Source organism: Struthio camelus, chromosome 3, assembly GCF_040807025.1.
Source record: "Struthio camelus isolate bStrCam1 chromosome 3, bStrCam1.hap1, whole genome shotgun sequence".
Classification (NCBI taxonomy): Eukaryota; Metazoa; Chordata; class Aves; order Struthioniformes; family Struthionidae; genus Struthio; species Struthio camelus.
The window spans coordinates 10,921,773-10,937,009 of NC_090944.1; the positions used below are offsets into that span (position 1 = coordinate 10,921,773).

Genomic DNA, 15,237 nt, shown 5'->3' on the forward strand with positions numbered 1-15,237 from the left:
CGTTGCCCGGCGATGCCCTTGCGGGGAAACTGGTGTTTTTCCCTCATATTTCCCAGTGTAAATCCTCGTATTTCCGGTGCGATTCCGTCGCTCTCCTTTTGTCCGCAAGGCCCCCCGCCCCCGTTAGCGCCGCTGGGACCTTAACGCGGTTGCTACCGTCCGGCGTTAGTAATACGCCTCTCAGCCCTGGCGTGGGCTATGACGTCACTCCCGCTGGCGTCAGAGCCTCCTGCCCCGGCGGCCGAGCGCCGGCGGCGGTGACGTCAGGCGCTAGCCCCGCCCCCGCGCCCCCCTTCTCAGCCTATCGGGGCGCGGCGCCGGCGGCCGAGGAGAGGCGGCGAGGGGCTGCGGGAGCTCGGCGGGGCGCGCGGGTGAGCGCGGAGCCCAAATGAATGAATGAATGAATGAATGAAGGGGGGGGAGGGGTGGGGTGGGGTGCATCGCGCGGGCGGGCGGGCGGGCGGGCGGTTGTTGCCCTGTAACGGCCGTAACGGTCACTCGCCCTCAGGGGCGGGGGGCGCGCGCCGCGGCCGCCCCTCAGGGCGCTCCCTTCCCGCCCCTGCCGCTGGCCCGGCGGCGGGAGCGGCTGCCCTGCCCTGCCCGCCGCTATCACGGCGGGGAAACCGTGCTGACTCACCCCGGGGCCGGCAGCCTGTGGGGAAAGAGCCGTTTACCCCCCTCCCCCCCCACGCACCGGGGGGGCTGAGGAAACCCCATCCCTTTGGGGCCAAAAAGCCACCGAGAGTCAAAAGCTGTGGTCTGGCGCGCTACGGTTTTTACTCCCCAAATGCTTCTAGCCGCTTGTCTCTAGGCCTGCTGTTACCACACCACCACCAAGCAGCTGCTCTTTCCTCCGCGAGCCTGTTTCCCTTTCCTAGGCGACTGGTGTCCAGGTCTCCTTTCACTAGAGATGTGGCATGGGGTTACGGTGTTTTTCTTCATGCCTGTGATTAACTCTTTGTCTTTTTGCATCATCTGAAGAAAGTAGAGCTTTCCTTATCCTGGCCGCTCCAAGCGCATCACGCTTTTCAGTAACTGATAATAAGCTGTGTTTTTTTTTTTTTTTTAAAGTCCTTAGGGTTTGATTTTGGTTGTTTTTTAACTAGTCATACCCAACCTGTTTCTTCATGGCCTGAGCCAGGGATCCCGTGTCATCCCCTGGGCTTGCGTCACCCGTGAAAAAAGCGCTGCGGCGCTCGTGCGTGCGTCAAGGTTATTCTAACTTGGGTTAGCTAACGGCTGTCCGCCACCGGCTCGTGTGCTCGCCAGAGATAACAGACCCGCGCTGCAGCCCCGCCGCCCCTCCTCTCCACCCTGGCGTCCACCGTGCCGGGGAGCACAAGGAGGGTCCAGGTGCCCCCTTAGTTATCAACGGGGGACTTGAGCGATTTGAGTCTTTCTGCCTCTTCGTTAAGCACTGTTATTTGAGCTAAGAGTGTATCCCCTAGGTGTTGCTGCTTGAGTGACCTCAACTGTGGTCATCTGATGGACTTTCCAGGGGTGGCGCTGGCTGCCACTGAGTAAGGCTTTGCTGTGGGGTGGGCAGGTGATGCATGCTTTGTCTTCTGGATGCCTGAGGCTGGCAGTTGCTTTCCACTCTTGAGCTCTTCTTCATGCAGTTGGAAAAAATAGATGAGCTTTCATATGCACAAGCCCTTCTTCAGGCCTGAAGCAGAAAGGCCATGCGTTTTGGAGACAAGTGTGAGTTGAGAACAGTGGCTTGGAGTTCGCTGCATTGGTTTAGACCCTGCTTGTGATGTTGCCAGCGGTTTTGAAAATACCTGGAATTAGTAATCTGCAAGATCCTGTATCCTAGAGACTATCGTAACTGTCCTTAAAAGAGACAATTTTAGACTTCTTTGGTTAGCTCTGTGTAGGAATGTCCTGTGGCAGCTCGGCGGCTGTGCAGCCCCCAGAAATTTTGTTGGAAATTTTGTTTTTGGTGCTGAATTTTCTCTTCTCTGTTTTCTCTGAAACTTAATGTTGTGGGATTTTCCAGATCAAACTCCTGAGGTCCTTATCTTTCTTATCGCTATAATGTTCTATTAATAGCTAATATGTAAGAAACTACTAGCTTCTAGAAACAGGTATTATCTTTTATATGAGCGACAGGTGTTTGTGTTTTATATAACACTTACTTGTGAACTCTCACAAAGGAATAGCAGCTGACTGTTAATTTACTAAATGTCAGTCAATTCTGAAGCTGTTTCTCCCCCCTTCCCCCCTCTTCAGTCTGCTTATAAAACTTACACGTTTTATGGTGTCCAAGGGACATTATTGCTTTACATTTGAACATGTGTTTGCTTTATACTAATCCTTTGCACTGAAAACAATTAGTTTAAAACCTGTCCTTCAGAGATAACCCCAGATTGTATGCTTCTGTTAGTTAAAGGAGCTGGTTGCAAAGCTTCAGTTTCCTGCCTATCACAAAGTTACAGACGTTTCAAAATTAAACAAATGTGAACGATGTGATATCCCTGGCTGCTGCTGCTCTGGCAAGTGCACACTTTCTTTTTTTTTTCTCTCTTGTGGGGGACAACTCCTACTTTCTGTAAGGTTTTGATTGGCTTTCAAAAGAGGCAGTGTCCTTTAAATTGCCCTCTCCTTTCTGCTTCTGCTGTATTACCAGCTGAGGGGAAGGTAAGGACAGAAGTGGAAAAATTCCCTGGTGTACTGCATAAACCTTAAATTTAGCGTTGGTTGTTGATTTAAATTAGTGGGGTGGGGGGAAATAAGTCTCCTGTTTTGCGCTAAAGCTTCCTTATTTCACTTAATCTAGAAAAGAAAGGAATTCATGCTTCCATTACCAGTTTGGGTAATGAGTAAAACCACTTTTTATTAAGCTTGTAGTCAGAAGGTATTGCATTATATCGGGGGGGGGGGGGTTGTTTGCTTTGTTCCCCCCTCCCCATTCTTCTTTGTGGTGGTAAGAAAGGATAAACCTATCTGAAAATAATTTTTTTGACATCACTAAGAGTCATACCTCTGTGTTCAGAGCTATTAGTAATGCCTTTAAGTTATCTAACCATAGTCCCGCAGGAAGTTTGCAATAGCAGCTTGGATGGAGAAAGCAAATCACTTTGTGGCAGGGCTAGCTTTGTCTCAGGATTGTTTGGTGAAGTTTTTAAGTGGCACTCTTAATTTCTTTACTATCTGGACCTTTGCTAGCAGCTGTTAGTATTTAATAGCTAGTTACAACAATTTTTTTTTCCCTTCTTCATATTTGAAATAGAGGGGAAAAAATGCATATTGTAAGTGGATTTCTTGCGTATGACTGTACTGCATGGTGATGCAAGGATTTTTCAGTGACGGGAATAAAATATGTTTACTGTTCCGAGACAGCCTTGACTTAAAAGTCAATTTTCAGCTTAAGCCTGTATGTTTTTATTGCAAGTGAATTTGGAGAAACCAGACCAGTGGGTGGGAGACTGCTTTCATCCTAACATGGCCTTTTTAGTCGCAAATAGCTTTGGTACGTGTACTTAGTTTCGAGAGCTCAAAACGTGAATTGCCTTTTCAAAACATGAAATGTCTTTTTAGCTACTCTAAAGGGAAATTTTGCGGAACCGAGATCATCTGAGGCTCTCCTAGTGCTAAAACAATTTTAGTATCCCCTTCTGGAACAAGAAAGGATTACCATGGCAACAAAGAACTAATATTGCCAATATTTTTTATGCTAGTTTCCTAAGGAGAAACACATCTAACACATCTTGATCTTAAGAGATCAAATCATCTGTGAGGGTGACAGAGCATTGGAACAGGTTGCCCAGAGAGGTGGTGGAGTCTCCTTCGCTGGAGATATTCAAAACCCGTCTGGATGTGATCCTGGGCAATATGCTCTAGGTGACCCTGCTTGAACAGGGAGGTTGGACTAGATGATCTCCAGAGGTCCCTTCCAACCTAAACGATTCTGTGATTCTGTGATCTGGATGTGTCTGTCTGTCTTCCTTCCTTCTTCCCCCTCTTTTCACCCTAACTAGTTTTGCACGTGTTGAGTAATTTCAAGTAAACTTGACAGGGAGTGAGTCTCAAAAATAGTAAGGACATGTCTGTTCTGTGAAGGTAGGCTCATAGAGGAGAGGAACTTTATTAGTGCCCTGAGTGAAGATAAGCAACACAAGCTGAATTGCACTAATTGACACTAGAGAATTCGGACAGGAAAAAGATCTCAAACTGCTGCATAATTTCTTAGATATCAATTAGTCACCTCTGTCACTTAAGTCTATGCTATCAGTGCTCAACAGCTTGTTTGCTCTAGCTTTGTAGGTAGAGTTAAATGTAATTATATTGGGTTGGTTTAGGACAAGGAATTACAGGAGAGCTGTGCAAAGCCTAGAGAAGCTAGAGCAATTGCCTCTGTAGCCCTGTGACAGGGGAGGTACGGCCCTAAAGCAAGTCTATATCAGGGAGAATGATGTAATGACTTTATGGCTTTGAGGTGCAGCAGAGGTTTGGCTAATTCATCAGGCTTCTAATTGACCACGCTTCCCAGTGTGATAAATTGGTAAGCCAACAAGCAAGTCTAGAAAGGAAGGAGAAAGAAAAGAGGTGGTGCATCTCAGAGTAAGTTTTTTTCATCAGTTTTAACATGTAAAATGGTGTGTTATTAAAAACCACATTTTTTTGGTGTCTTATTAACCATGTGGCAGATGGTTTAGCAAGTCTTCTGTATTTGAATAGCAAGACTCCTTAATGTATCAGAAAAATTATCAGTCTTGTATGTTACCGTAAGTGAAAGGAACACTGGTGTGAGTTACTTGCTTTTCTATTCTTACTAGAAATTAGTGCCAGAATTAATCGGCAACAATATTTGGTGCAATAATTTATAGCTGTGGCCTTCCTTCTTCCCCTTCATAGCATGTGCAACGAGAGTACATACGAGAAAGGAGGTGACAAGGTAATCTTAGGCAAGCTAGTTTAAAAAGACATTATCATCTGGGAATTTACTCTTTGTATCACTTTGGGGCAGAGAGCTAAAAATCAGTCAAAGGAAGATAAGGAAGGATTTAAGTAATTGTACATGAAGAATTGTATTTGAAAGAAATAAATGTAACCGTAGAAAAGGCCTGTTGTGGAAGCATGTGTAATTTCTGTGGGTTATATTATTCTACTTTCCTATTCCCACTGTGAAAGATTTGGAGAGAAAGAAAACCAAACTTGCGTGTAGCTCATGAAAATTTTAGGTTATTTTTGCAGTGTGTTACTGTAAGCAAGCCACGTCTTACTTTTGTGAAATAATTAGGACTCTTCATGAGCCCTTGGTAAGTCAAACACTGGTTCTGCTTTGTTTGTGTCCTAGTACTGTCTTATCATGTGCATTAAGTTTGAGTGAAGCTGTATTCCTTAAAGAAATTTCCCATAGCCTCTGTTGTTTTAACTGAGTCATACTGATGTAATAATAAGAAGGTTGGATTATTTGTGACAGTCTACACAGGTTCATTGTAGGTACTTTTGAGTCAAGTTTCAGCTACCATGATTAGAAACTTTGAATTCTGTATTAGTCTCCTTTTGTGCTTGAAATCATGGTTTAAAATGACTTTCAAAAAGGTTTAAGGTCAAAATTTGAAATAAGACCATTTTCTATGTTCACTGTTCATTATACTAGGCTCTTTGTGCTGGGGCGGTGGGTATTTTCTTGTGCTCACTCTGGTAATACATCACCTCTGTTCATGTTACTTCATAGGCAGCCTCTAGCAGATGTAGCTCTGAGCTGGCACATTAGCTGGGAATGAGATTGCATCAAACTCCTCTTAAACACTCCTTTAGAATACGCTAAAGAGTTTAAAATGTTGAAGAAGATGATTGAGTCATTCATGACTAACAATTTTTTTTTTCCCCTTATTCTTGCAGTATACTTAAAGGAGGAAGATGCCAATTGTCAAAAACGTGAGCAGAGCTGTCAGCCAGCTGCTTCAAAGCTCTGGTTGCGGATGTGGGGTTTCTGTAGTGCCTGTTCGATGTATTGGAATCTCGCCGCGCCAGGTGGCCTCCGATGCTAGCTTTCATTCCGTGTCTTTTTCTGAGTCTAATCATCCTCGGGTGCTAATTACAGGTCAGCGTTCCTGTCATAACTGTATTCTTGCTCCAACTTCTCAGTCAAGTTCCCCACTCCCTTTCTTCCTCCCCAGTGAGCAGAATGCTGAAACTGGGAGGGATTAAAATTTGTCAAAATCTCGTGGAATGGTGATGGTCTTTCCCGTGTGGTAATAGGATCAGAGTCCCACGTGGACCTTTTGTACTACTTTTATTCCAGAAATCTAAAACCAGTTCTTTGGGCGTTCTTTGGGAGTCTTTTTGACTCTCTGGGAAGAATAGTACTCAGTTATATTGTGCATATAAGAATGGAACTCTGTATTTTGATAAAACTTTTTCTCTGATTGTCTCGTCTGTTGTCTTTTAGGGGGTCTTGGCCAGCTCGGGGTGGGACTCGCTAAACTTCTGAGGTATGTCATGATTTTATGACCTGCTATTAATGAGGAATTGAACATTCCCCCTCCCCCCACCCCCCCAGACTCTTGGTTTCCTAAATAAACAGATAGAGTAAATTTAAAGTTGCATGTTTTTTGTGTTTAGTTTAGGTCTAGTGGTGTACTTTCTGTATGTATTATGGTCATGATTCCCAAAATAACATAATTTTATGCAAGTGACTAGCCACTGAGTTTAGTTTGACTTTAAATGGAAGTATTCACAATCTGAATCCTCAGTGTATGGTCAGCTTTTTTTTTTTTTTTTTTTTTTTTTTTGCTTGTCCATAGTCTAGCAAAATGCTGCTGGATTTGAGTGCTCAATAGAGAGGCAGAGACTGAGATTTTAAACAGGTACTGTGTGGGGAGAAAAAATGTATAAAAAATCACCTTATTATATATATCACCTTATATATCATTATATATATAAAAATAAAACAGTCCTCTGCTAATACCCAGCTGTTGGACTTTTTGACTGACTTCTGTCTGGCTAGAGAATTTCAGTTCAGTAGCTTCAGGAATAAGGTGCCCTATTTAGTAGAGTGCGAACAAAAACAAAGATTAGGATACAAGATCTTGAGTGTGTTATAATTTGGTGAAAGATGAGCTGATGCAACAAAACCAGTAGATTGAAAATGTCTTCTGGCTCTTTCTCTTCCCCTCACCGTGCATATACACTTACCTCTTTTTTTATTTTTTTTTATTGTTTGGTTTTGTGCTGTCTTTTCAAGAAATGTAAAATGTTCTGAGAACTCTCCCTTGTCCATGTCGTCGTTTGCCACCTACGCAGCTCCAGAGTATCAACTGCATGTAGACAGAGTTTATTGTAGAGAATTTGAACTATGATGAAAAGTGAGCAAACTTACTTCATTCAACACTATTTTGCAATATGAGTATTTTCAACCACTTCTGTGATATATTTAAGAATCCTGCAAGTAATGGAAAGCTGGAATGTATTCCAACTCCATCAGACTTGCTTTCTAGGTCAATCTTGTGCTGATTAGAACAGTACAAGACAGAGATTACTCTATCAGTTGTATTTACCTGTTGATATAAAAGCAGCTGCAGTTACTGCAAGCCCAATGGCCTGTGCTTTCTGGGGTCTTCAAAGGAATATATTATCTCTGGGGAAAATTTCCAACAAGAAGAAGATAGAATGGTCTTTCTTCTGATCTTATTTTCATGTTCTAAATGGTTTGTGTGTCTTGCTGCAGCCTTTCACTGCCATTAGAAATAGTTCGTTACTTTTCTATGATGCTATATTGAAGTTTAAGAAAATATCTTTTAGTGCAACAAATGATTTCCTTGAGGAAATTACTATTGTTCAGATATTGCTGCTACTAAACGAAATAGAATAACGAGTAACATATTATCTTGAAGACTCCGAACTAACTGAAAAACGTGGGTGTTTTATACAGGAAACGTTTTGGAAAGAACAACGTGATCTTGTCTGACATTAGAAAGCCTACAGATAATATTTTTTATAGTGGTAAGTGACTTGGGTGAGCATATGGAAAAAATCTTGACCTTACCTCTCGTATAAATAAACTGATCATCAGTCTTAAGTGATGTGTGGATTAAATTCAATGAATTGCTATTCAAAACTTCTGAATAGTTCCTTTCTGCTTTGAAATCTTGGTAAGACATTGATACTTCTGTAGGACGTTCCCTTTTTCTAAATACGTTTTTGTTTTTCACTGTGTTTTTTGCCATTTTCTATCAACCGAAATGAATACTAGAGTCAAGTTGGGCCTGGCTTTTGTGCCTCTGCTGTAAAAACTGATACACTTACTCTTTTGGGGTAAATAAGTTGGAAATTAAATTTTGCTTTTTTTCTATACTGACACAGTTTTTATGATAAAATGGTTGTGGAGTAGTTTAGATTCTTATATTTTCATTAGCGATTGGGTTATTTTTTGCCCTCTTCACCTTTTAATGATGTGCTTAGATACTTGAATAGTATATGCAAAATGTTCCCTGTTCTCATGCCATTGACTAGATAAAACAGAAGTTTTTGGATCAATCTCTTGTTGAGGTACAGGTAACAGTTTCCCTTAGTTTTAGCTGTGCAATTGCTAGTTTGTTGACCTTTGCTTCTGAAAGGTACACATTTTGCGGTACAGTTAAAACTTGAATAGAGATATATATATATATATATATAGGCAAGAACCAGCCATCTCAGCTTCATCTCGAATTTTTCTTCACCTTCATTCTTCTTGGCATTCAGTTTCCTACTGGTTCCATTTCTTCTAGGTCCTTTTATCTACTCGGATATCTTGGACTACAAGAATTTACGTGAGATAGTGGTGAATAATCGGATAACTTGGTTGTTCCATTATAGTGCTTTGCTCAGTGCTGTTGGAGAAGCAAATGTCCCTTTGGCCAGAGCTGTAAATATTACTGGTACGTGATTTCAGTGCTCTGCAACAACAGTTTCAAGTTTGTGACTTCTACAGAGGCTTGAGAAAATGCAGTGTACGTTCTGATAAATCCTGTTTATCGTTCCAGGTTTACACAATGTTCTGGATATTGCAGCTGAGCATAATTTGCGACTCTTTGTTCCTAGCACTATTGGAGCCTTTGGACCCACCTCTCCTCGAGATCCAACTCCTGATCTCTGCATTCAGAGACCAAGGACAATCTATGGAGTCTCCAAGGTTCACGCTGAGCTCATGGGCGAAGTGAGTGTGTTTTTTGTTTTGTTTTGTTTTTTCTTCTTTCTTTCATGAGAATTCCAAAAAAACCCAAAACAAAACAAAAAACTGTTGTGATTTTTGCTTCTGGAAGACTCCTCGCTGCAGTGTGTGTGCTCCTTCCCCCCCATCCTTTCCTTTCTGTGGGCTTTACTACTTAGTAGTACTCTGAGGCAGTTGTTGAGCAAAAATGTCTTTTAAATTTTGTTGGAAGAAGGACAAGAAATCGGAAGCTGGCAAAAACCATTTCTTTCCCTGGTTCTTTTGGCTTTGACTTCTCTGCCTCATCTGCCAATGTAAATGGCATAGTATAAGTGAAAACGTACAAAACTGGGAAAGCATACTAGAAAATGGGGACTTTTGCCAAACATAATGAAATAACCTTCCCCTCCTCTCCTTGCCCCCCTCGAAAAACAGCCCCCAAGATCAAAGCTTTAGGATTCTTTACATGTGGAATTTATTACTGACTTTGATTTTTTTTTGTAATCATAAAATCATAAAAGCTGATACTTTATATATGTGTTCCTTTCACTTCAAAATTTTATGCAGGTACAGGCTAGATCTGGAGTCTCTTACCCTGAAGTGTTTCAGAAACTTAGAAATTACCAATTTCTGAACACTAGATCTAAAGTCTATGTTATAAGCTGATCCATGTCAAGAATCTGTATCTACTTATGTGAATGGAAACTAGAAAAGGACAAGTGGAGAGCTCAGCTACCTTGCAAAGAATGGGGGCTCTCTATTTGGTAGTCCTGCTCTTTCATTCCTGGCCTTGGAAGTTTTTAGAATGGGGCAAGCAGCTTTACCTTGTGGAAACAATGAATCGAATGGCCTAGTCTTGATTTGTAAAGCTGTGTTTCCCCCTTCCTTCCACAGTACTACCATTACCGATATGGCCTAGACTTTCGATGCCTAAGGTATCCAGGAATTATATCTGCTGACTCTCAGCCTGGAGGGGGAACAACTGGTAAGTGACTCGCTTCCATCTCTCAGTATTACAGGCAAGAATAGCAAACACACAAGCCATGTGTTTGTAGAAATGTAGTCCTGGACAGTACAGAGTATTAGTGTAGATATGCTATTTCAACAGAGGATTGTCACGATATTTATGTCCCCTCCCAGATTAGGAGATTCTTTTGTAGTCTTTACTTCTTAAAGTTATCTGAGGAAGTTTGGGTTAATTACATTCATTGAGATTATTCCCTTTAAACGTTATTTTAAGCTCTATTATCCTGCTGCAGTGCACAAATGCCAGAATAGCATCTAAGGTTTAAGTTGGCTTCTTACTCTTGCTGTACAGTATAAATCATACTTACTCTTCTGCCAGGTTTTTGGACAGGAAGCTTTGGGACGAACTAGGACTGTTGACTGTCATAAAATGAACAACAGATGGAGGCGAATGAGCACACACGTCCATTATCTTTTTATACAGATTATGCTGTCCAGATTTTCCACGATGCCATAAAAACTGGCAAATTCCAGTGCAACCTAAAGCCAGACACCCGTCTCCCTATGATGTATATTGATGACTGTCTGAAGGCGACGCTAGAGGTCATGGAGGCCCCTGCTGAGGCACTGAGCATGAGGACATACAACATCAGTGCCATGAGCTTCGCTCCTGAAGAGCTGGTGCAAGAGGTGCAGAAACATGTTCCTGAACTCCAGGTGACCTACAGTGTGGATGCAGTCAGGCAGGCCATAGGTGAGTATCTGCTTCTTTGGTGATGGGTGAGGGAAAGCCTTACCATATGTTAAGGGCAAAATGGTATTTTCTTTCTTTTTAGGCAGTTGCAAGTTGCTGCTCTACGGTTGAAGTCTTAGATTGTGAAGTTCTGCTTTAGTAGCTTGCATGGCCAGTGATGATATATCTTCAAGTTTCAAGAGATCTTTCTTACACCTCATGCTTTTTGTTTGTTCTTTCTTTTCACTGCAGCTGACAGTTGGCCAATGAACTTTGATGACAGCAATGCTCGGAGAGATTGGGGATGGAAACATGATTATGACCTCCCTGAATTGGTGACGACAATGTTTAGCTTCCTTGGGTCTGACTCCAGGATTGCTCGAGCTAACTGAAATACTTTGTAAGATGTTTCCAGATTTCCGCAGAGGACCAGGAAGAAATGGCTAAATTCGTTTATAATCTTCTGAGCCTTAGAGCATGTCAATTACCACTTTTCCATAAGTAGCAGTAGAGTTGGGCAGAAAAATACTGTAGCTGGAATTTACTATTGTTGGATAAGTTAGATAAAATAAGTCATTAGGTACTGCTTCCAACCATAGCACCAATGACAAACATGGAGATCTTGAACTTTCACATTTAAGCAGCTAGAAAGAAAGCACATACTCCTGGCTGATGACTCTGCAATCATTCCTGCTGCCCAGTGTTCTTTAGCAAATGATGTGGGCAATATTGTCACACCTGCTGTTTCAGGCATATTGTGCAGAGTTAGCAATATGCTTTTTCGTTTTTCATTTTCTTAGTGGGAGTTACTAGATCATAGTAAGATATGATTCTTTCTTCTCTCTTTGCCTACAGCTGAGAGATTAGAACTACTTCATGTTTCAAAATTGCAGGGATTGTTGCAATTTCAGTTCGAAATGAAACTTTGGTTAATAGTTCCCATTTACATATATATATGTATACGTATATATAGAGAGAGTACTATGTAAACCTACACTTTTCTATATGTAAGGCATACAAAGTGGCATTATTCTTTTATCATCTATAAATGTGAAAGGGAATAGGACTTGAATTCTCATTATGCTTTAAAAATACCAGGGTATACAAGCTAAACTTTGACCTGTTCTTTGAAAATGCTGCTGCCTTCAGTTTAACCTCGGAGGTAGGCTTGAAATCCTAGGAGCTGTTATGTACATGCAAATCTAGTGTATAATTCAAGAAGGCAATGCCTGGGAATGGGGTTATTGTTAATTATCGCTACCTTTTGGTTTTCCCAGTTGTTTACCGTGCTAGCATGGTCACATGCTACCTGGAGCAAATTTTAAAGATGGGCTGATCAGATGGATTTACAGTAGAGTCATGTCAGCCTTTGAAATCATTCATATTTACTACATTTTCCATGTGAGTTTTATATGCAATTGCAGATACTATGTATATGCAACTATCATATGCTTTTATTCTTTAGAGAGGAATTCAGAAGCTGAAACCATACCATCCTATATTTATTTATTTCAGGGTTTTAATGGCAGCCCTGTCTGTTGTCTGAATTCATCGCTTAAAAACAAAAAGTCAAGTTGCTGACTTAATGTGAAGGATTGACTGTTGTTTAGAGCCGAGAGGCCTAAATTATGACTTTGTCCATCTGTTCCCCTTGCTATAAAATGATGAGGATTTCCTAATCTTTTGCTAGTGTTTTCTAGCCTACAGTTAAGGACCATTCTCTTCATTTGAGTTTTGTATGCAAGACATTCTGGGATTAATAAGGGAGTCTTAGTGGATGCATACAAATAAGATATGCCTATTCAGAGGCTACTGAAGAGACTTGGAAAACAAGAAATGACAAACGGGAGATACAGGCGAGCCATTTTATGTAAAATATCAGTTTTCGTGGTGTAAATATGAGCCATTGGCTACTGTAGTAATAGCATGCCTTGAGGAACAGCATCTGGGAACTTGGATTTTTTTTTTTTTTTATTTTGAAGAAAAATGTCTTTCACTTTCAAAATAACTGGAAATTCCTTATGTGAAGTTCTCCTTTTTTTTTTTTTTTTTTTTTTTTGGTCTTGTTTACTCCACTGAATCTTGCAGGTGACATGTGCAAATATTTTCTTGCCTACATCTTGTTTGCTATGTTTTCTGTGACAATGCTTTGGTCGTTCTTATTCTGTTAAGCTCTCTGGAACCCTACAATGTTTCTTCAGTAAGTAGATAACTGACATGACCTGATCCCTGCCTTTTTGTGAGGGCATCTACACACTGCAGGGAATACGTTTTCTCATGAAAGTAGCCTTCCAAAGAAGATTCTATGGTGAAACCCAGTTGTTCAATAAATGTTTTAAACTTTTATCTCTTGGTTTTGTATGGATCTTATACTGTTTAATGGATTTCCCAGGTGTTTAAGCTTAAAAACCTCCAGGGATGTGGCCTATATTGAAACTTTTTAATAGTGTTTACATTTCTTAAAAGACAATTTTTAAACTGGGGCCGCTGTTGTAACTATCACATTGTTCAAATGTAGTATTTGGCCCAGTGGGCCAGCAAAGTTAGTCTTGATCATACCCTCCAAGAAAAGACTGGCTCAGATTTTGTTCTCTGCCCTGACAAAACAGAATTATTTTCCAGTAAACTGTTAGCCTGAGGCATCAAGTAAAGGCTTAATATGATCTCAAATGTCTTGTCCATTCCACTCGTTCATAATCCACTCTGGGGACTCCTTATACACATATAGAGATTGTGTGTATGTATGTGCACACACACACACACACACACACACACACATATTCTTTACATATATATATGTTTATATAAATGTAGAGAGCTCTTGATGGGTCTGGCTTCATTTCCTTGCTTCAAACGAAGTTATGGGTCTACTACTTCCTTTATTCTAGTTTAAAGCTCTGGTTAAAACTAGTAAAAATGAAGAGCAAAAACGTTCTTTCTTATATAAACTGTTCTTTGTTGTGGTGTTGCACAAAAGCTTTGAATAGGGTGTTGCGGTGAAGATGAAATTCAAACCTATGACATTTTAAACAAATTTTATCTTTTGCCAATAGTCACTGACTCCATTCCGGAGTAGCCATTTAAGAAACTTCTATTTTGCAAAGTATGAAATAAACTATATTGTAATAGGTAATTGTTTAGGGGTAAAGATATGATAGTCAAGGTATATGATGAGATACGGCTACATAGTCTGGTTCCTGTTTGAAATTCTGGTTTTCAACCTGTGACCAATGATGCATGTTTTTTCCCTTCCCCCCACCCCCTTTTTTTCCCATATATTCCCCATAACCTCCGTGGCTATGTTAAAAGTATTTTCTGCATTAGACCAGTTTGACATGGTGCAAAATATGTAACTTTTGCTACCACTTTGGAGTTCAATTTTCTGGGCAGAGACTTCTCTCATAACCTTTGAGCACTGTACCTGTTACGTTACCTATTCAGGAAAAAAGACTTTAAGAGTATTTTTTTTTTCCAACTATTTCTATTGTAAGCTGTGGAAGATGCCTACTTTAATAAAATCCTGTATAGATGTGTCCTGGTTTTGTCATCTTTGTTTAAAACACTTAAGAACACTAATCCAAGTGCAGAAGGATGCTCCTCAGTGCTGAAGCCTTTTCTGCAGCTGCGGAAGTGAAACATGATATGAAGCATAAAGAAAGATACAAGCCCCTAGTCTGTGCAGTGACTCTGTGACTCAGAAATGTTTGTCTGTGTGTTTTAACTTTCTTCTGATTCTTCCAGTTGGTCTTCGTTGCAGACAGTTGCTCAAAAGTACAGAGTGATTACCCTTTAATCTTTGATGTGCTACTAAACAGGTGTACAGACTATGCTTGTAGATGGCAGCAGTCCAAAAAGTACTGGGTTTCAAATATTTCACCTGTCACTTCTAGTTTTCACCTGTCACATCCGTTCTCACGTAGAGGATGAAAATCCAGTTGTTCTGTCCTCAGCCTTATTTCTATCCCTCTTTAGCTCAGCGTATCCTTGAAATTACAAGGCAAAACCAATGATGATCTGACAGAATAACTTTAGAAACAAAGAATTTAAGGTTATAGGGTCTTCATTCCTTCTCTTCTGTATAGATCTTTTCTGGTTATGCAACAGCTGAGTAAATGTTGGTCATCAGGAGGTTTGTACATGCATGAGTGAGAATGAGGCACATGTGCTCCAGTGTGTTCTTTTCATAACTTCTCATCGTGGACCTACCCCGCCTCATAAATCAATGATTAAACGCTCCCTTCTTGTTAAACAAGGCCTTTCCCTCCTACACTTCTACTTTCTAATGATGGGAGTTTCTTGTTGTGGAGGAGGCATTGCATTTAACCATGATTTAATGATTAGCATAACCACTATGTTTCTCGCAGAACAGGTGTGGATGTTAGAGCACCACACTCTTTCC

General features: G+C 40.9%; 1 protein-coding gene across 4 annotated transcripts; it reads left to right on the plus strand.

Annotated features, from left to right (window-relative positions):
- Positions 1–206: 206 nt before the first annotated feature.
- LOC104138996 (L-threonine 3-dehydrogenase, mitochondrial) lies at positions 207–13,184 on the plus strand. Of its 4 annotated transcripts, none has more exons than XM_068936895.1 (9): positions 207–337; positions 5,851–6,052; positions 6,401–6,443; positions 7,883–7,953; positions 8,718–8,867; positions 8,973–9,145; positions 10,034–10,124; positions 10,590–10,859; positions 11,091–13,184. In XM_068936895.1, the coding sequence occupies exons 2-9, from the start codon at positions 5,869–5,871 to the stop codon at positions 11,228–11,230; spliced, it is 1,122 nt and encodes a 373-aa protein (XP_068792996.1). In that variant the 5' UTR covers positions 207–337; positions 5,851–5,868; the 3' UTR covers positions 11,231–13,184. The 4 variants fall into 4 exon arrangements, with proteins under 4 accessions (XP_068792996.1, XP_068792994.1, XP_068792995.1 ...); XM_068936893.1 differs by having other exon boundaries at positions 292–371; XM_068936894.1 differs by lacking the exon at positions 207–337 and adding an exon at positions 2,623–2,640.
- Positions 13,185–15,237: the final 2,053 nt, after the last annotated feature.

Bases quoted from the DNA above. Each gene is read 5' to 3' on its own strand.
- LOC104138996 (XM_068936895.1), top strand. From the start codon at position 5,869: ATGCCAATTGTCAAAAACGTGAGCAGAGCTGTCAGCCAGCTGCTTCAA. The intron at 6,444-7,882 runs GTATGTCATGAT...TGTTTTATACAG, and splicing joins GGACTCGCTAAACTTCTGAG to GAAACGTTTTGGAAAGAACA. The intron at 9,146-10,033 runs GTGAGTGTGTTT...TTCCTTCCACAG, and splicing joins ACGCTGAGCTCATGGGCGAA to TACTACCATTACCGATATGG.